The sequence below is a fragment of the Blastomyces gilchristii genome (assembly GCF_000003855.2).
Source record: "Blastomyces gilchristii SLH14081 genomic scaffold supercont1.52, whole genome shotgun sequence".
NCBI classification, from domain to species: domain Eukaryota; kingdom Fungi; phylum Ascomycota; class Eurotiomycetes; order Onygenales; family Ajellomycetaceae; genus Blastomyces; species Blastomyces gilchristii.
This window is the reverse complement of record NW_003101631.1, coordinates 75,667-80,124: the sequence shown is the minus strand read 5'-3', so window position 1 is coordinate 80,124 and position 4,458 is coordinate 75,667. Positions and strand designations below refer to the sequence as shown.

At 36.4% G+C, this 4,458-nt stretch overlaps 1 protein-coding gene across 1 annotated transcript; it reads right to left on the bottom strand.

Annotated features, from left to right (window-relative positions):
- Positions 1 to 12: 12 nt before the first annotated feature.
- BDBG_09525 (serine palmitoyltransferase) lies at positions 13 to 1,462 on the bottom strand (the record flags this gene model as incomplete). Its single annotated transcript, XM_031724046.1, has 2 exons — positions 13 to 21; positions 92 to 1,462. 2 exons carry the CDS (start codon positions 1,460 to 1,462, stop codon positions 13 to 15), a joined length of 1,380 nt encoding a protein of 459 aa, XP_031581491.1.
- Positions 1,463 to 4,458: the final 2,996 nt, after the last annotated feature.

The following is a 4,458-nucleotide window of genomic DNA, read 5'->3' as shown; positions in this document are numbered from 1 at the left end:
GCTCGTAGCTTGTCATAATGACTTTATCCGCGGCGATATAACCACCATTGGCGCCAAAGGACTTGGTCAGCGTGCCCATGAGGATATCCACATCTTTCGTATCGACGCCAAAGTAATCGCAAACACCCCTTCCTCTAGGTCCGATTGCACCAATTGAGTGCGCTTCATCGATAAAAAGGTTGAACTTGTATTTCTTCTTTAACGCAAGTATGCCGGGAAGGTTGCACATGGTCCCCTCCATGGAATAAAGCCCTTCAACAACAACGAGGATCTTCTTCCACGGGCGATGCGTACGCGGCTGACCTTGGGAAATGACCTCTCGTAATTTCTTCTCCAGCGCCTTCACATCGTTATGTTTGAAGATTTCGATGGACGCACCCGATAAACGCGCACCAAAACGGATTGACGCGTGATTCAATTCATCGGAAATGATCAGGCATCCCTTTGAAACTAGAGCTGAAAAAACACTAGCATTCGTCCCGAAGCCCATGGAAAACACCATGGAAGCCTCCTTCCCCACAAAATTGGCAACAAGGTCTTCCGCTTCGACATGGATGTCCTGGGTGCCGGCATCCGCCCTGGTGCCAACGGAGCTGATACCGTATCGTTTAATAGTTTCCTCAACTGCGTCGGCGCAGGGGCCCTCTGATTGTGCAAAACCAAGGTAGTTATATGAGCTCATATTCAAAGTGTCGGTGTAAGTGCCAGTAAGGCGAAAGTGGCGATTGTGGTCATCGCTGGTCCGATCGATTAACGTGATATATCTTCCAGGGACCCCAGTTACCGGCCGCTCGAAACAATCATTAATACGCAGCTTGAGGCGGCGGATGTAGAAGTTGTCAAAATCACTGTTTAACGCGCCGTATCCGTTCCTAGGTTTGAGATGTCTATAGTTTTCTTCTCTGAATCGTTTCCCAAAAAAATCGCGCACGTGGCCAAAAGCTATTAGGATTAGGTAACTGATGTAGGTGGTAAAAAGATAGTAGTACGGCGGCTCATCCATAATAGGTTCAGGGAATTCACCCCCTTGGTGCTTCGAGGTATATCGGTGACTAGGGTGTCCGATAGGGCCAAATTGAGCGTGTTGCCTAGCTAGGCGACGGGATTCCCCCGCCGATGGGGGTTGAAAGAGAGTGGTTGGAGGCACGTCCATGTTGGTACTGTCCGCAGTTGCGGTGGAAAGAGAGATAGTGGGTAGGGACAGCGACGGCGAACTAATCTGAGGAGTGTTCGGATTGTTGAGGGAGCCTCCGCTTGCAGCAATGAGCGCGGCTTGAGCAGCCGTCTGGGCTTCTATTCTACCCTTGGGCGAAGTTGAAAAGAGCTGGCTCAATCGGTTAGGTTTCGCAGAGGAAGACCGTGCCTGGTTAGTAGGAATGCCGCCCTTTTCGTTCGCGGACGAAAAGGACGGCGGCGAAGAAGGGGAGTTGTTGGTGAAAGGATTGTTAGGTCGACGAGGCATCTCAGGATCGAAAGACTGGACGGGCCGTGGATTGACGAATGGAGACCCGGTGTTGAATTTTAGGATTTAGGTTACGGGAGAGTGGGCGAGCGACGCGGGTAGGGCAGCGGACATAGGGCTACACTGCGCACGCTGTTTTCGCAACTGGACTGAAGCTGTGCTATAGAGGAAGTTGGAAGTAGCACAGAAGAACGAGGCAGGAACAAAATTCGCCTATCTGCCAAACCCCACGCACAGAGCCAGCGCCAACGCCTCACCAAGTTAGTTATCTAGAGCGTAAAGGCAATTGATGGACAGAGACGTCCAAAGAGTGAAACAGATCAACACAGAGATAGATCGGAGCAAAAGAGATAAAAAATAAAAAAATAAAAATAAAAAAAAGTAGTAGAGCAAAGCGGTGTAGCTGGGATAGGGCACGAATAAGGGGGTTGAGGAGGAAGATACAGCCAGCAACATACCAAGATCCGAGAGGAGCCGGGAGAGGAGGGTGGTCTGGCTTAGCAATCCCGGGCGAGATGCTGCAAAGGCATCTCGTTGACACACTCACACGACACACGGGGATTCCTGCAAGAGAGAGATTGTTGGCTGGGAATTGTGGTGTCTGGCGGAGGAGAGATGAAGAAGAAGCAGACACGAGAGAGGAAAATATGAAGTCCAAGCGAGGTTTAAACGACGAACGCCTAAGGCTTGACAGAAGGTCAGGATGTATTGGTACGTCACAATACGTATCACAGTACTAGGTACAGGCCCATAACCCATTACTAAAAGTTACGCTAGTGCTTGAGGAAGCCGAATATTTTTGGATTTGGAACGAAACCGAAAATTACCCGTTTACCACTAATACAGTACCGACATAAGATCACAGGTACCGGTACTTGCTTGTAGCCATAAGGCCATATCATACGCTGTAGAAGAAAAAAAACATCGTCAAAAAGGCCAATTGAGGCCTGGAAACCAGAAATTTTGTTCATTTCAAAAATACCAATTCCAACCAGCCTATTTTATTTAATATTATTAGGTGGTCAGTAACGGGGTCAAATGGCGTGGTAGAGTGTTGATTTGATTGAGCCTTTTCTTTTTTTTCTTTTTTAAAGTTTTTATTTTTTTGAGCCGGCTTGCTTTCTGATTCTCTTAATGTAATCAACCACCTAATGCTTGTTTCCACCTAATGCTCACCTTTGTAAATCAATTATAATCAACTTTAAATGTTGATATCTCAATAAATATTCATTATTTTAATTTTTTAATTTATAATCTATAAATATCAAGACTTATAGTATAATATAATTCAAAATTATTATAATATAGTTAAAATTGATTAAAATATAGATTTAATTAGAAAATAAAATACAGTAAAATAAAATATATAATATTTTATTATAAATTAAGAAATATGTATTATATATTATTGAAAATAATAATTCTTATATAAATATATAATAATTTAATAAATATTAAATTATTTTATATAAGAATTCTATATTTTAATTTTTAAGAATTTTTTTATTTTTTTATTATAATTTTTTTTATAAATTACAAGTAAAATATTGAAAATTCTTGAAATTTTCAATTTTGAAAAATAATTTATTAAATATAAATATATTTAAATAATTTAATATAATAATTTATTTAAATTATAATTTTCAAGTACAAATAATACATAGTTATTATATAAATATTATAAGAAGTCTATACTGAATAGATTAGTATAATATATAAATCTTATATAATAAAGTGAAAAATATTAGAGAAGAAAAAAAAGAAAAAGTGTGAAAATCAGTAATTGAAGTAAATATTTATACATGTACACAGTGATGTATACAGTGAAGCTTCAGAGTAAAAGAATAGAAATTTCATAGATTTTCAGCTGAGAATTAGCAACTGAGAATTAAAGTAATAGAGGTTTTTCAGCAGAGAATTGATGACTGAGAATTAAAGCAGTAGAAATCTGTAAAGTATAATGAAATAATCTATATAATTGATTAAGTGCAGCTTACTACATTAGTTCTCTCTTTTTAAAAGCAGTTCTTATTAATTAAAAGTTACTATTTCAGATAATACAGAGCTCAGAGTTCAGATCAGATAATTATAACTCACTTATTTTATAAAATATTATTAATTATAACTGTGAAATCTCTTATTAAGAATATCTTTAATCTCTTATTTAAGTTTATTATTTTCTTCTATGATCTCTGACAGCTGTCAGTCAAAAGTCAGTTAAAAAGAGAATGAATTAATAGTAGTATGATAAAGTAAGCTTATATAAAGATATTATAAATCTCTGATAATATGTTAAGATAGTAGTTATAACTGTCTAGAACTTCTATCACTTTATACTTTATATAACAGTAATTCAGTGTATGAGATAAGTGTGTGATTTATATATTTTCAAGATTTAATTATATCAGATCTTCTATCTTATACTGCTCTATAGAATCTTATTAAATATTAACTTAATCTTCTTAATCTTATTTAGTGCTTATTATGAAGGCTTTTACTCAGTTATAAATATCTTGAAGCTTTATTACTATATTATCAGTGATCTGAATTGAACTGTAAGAGTTCAGTGTGAACTATATAATCTTCAGAAGATTTAACACTTTTATATAATATCTATATATGAGAAAGAACAGGCTTATATCTATTGAAATAATATCTCAGTCATTAATAGTAACTTCAGTATGAGAAAGAAGATTATATTAATTATCTTATAAGTAATTATAGAACTTATAAAGATAATTCTTTACAGTCTGAATTATCTATTCTGATATACTATCAGTCTCAGAGTGATAAACAGTTGATAAATAATATATAATCTTAAGAATTTAACAGATTCTTATTTAGAGAATGCTTATAAATTGACAGTCTTAATATAATACTATAGATCTCAGTAATTTATATATCTGATAGAATAAGCTCTGTAGAAAGACTTTAGTGACTTGTTCAGTATTTATCTTATTACAAGATTTTAATATTATATCTTTACTTAATTAATT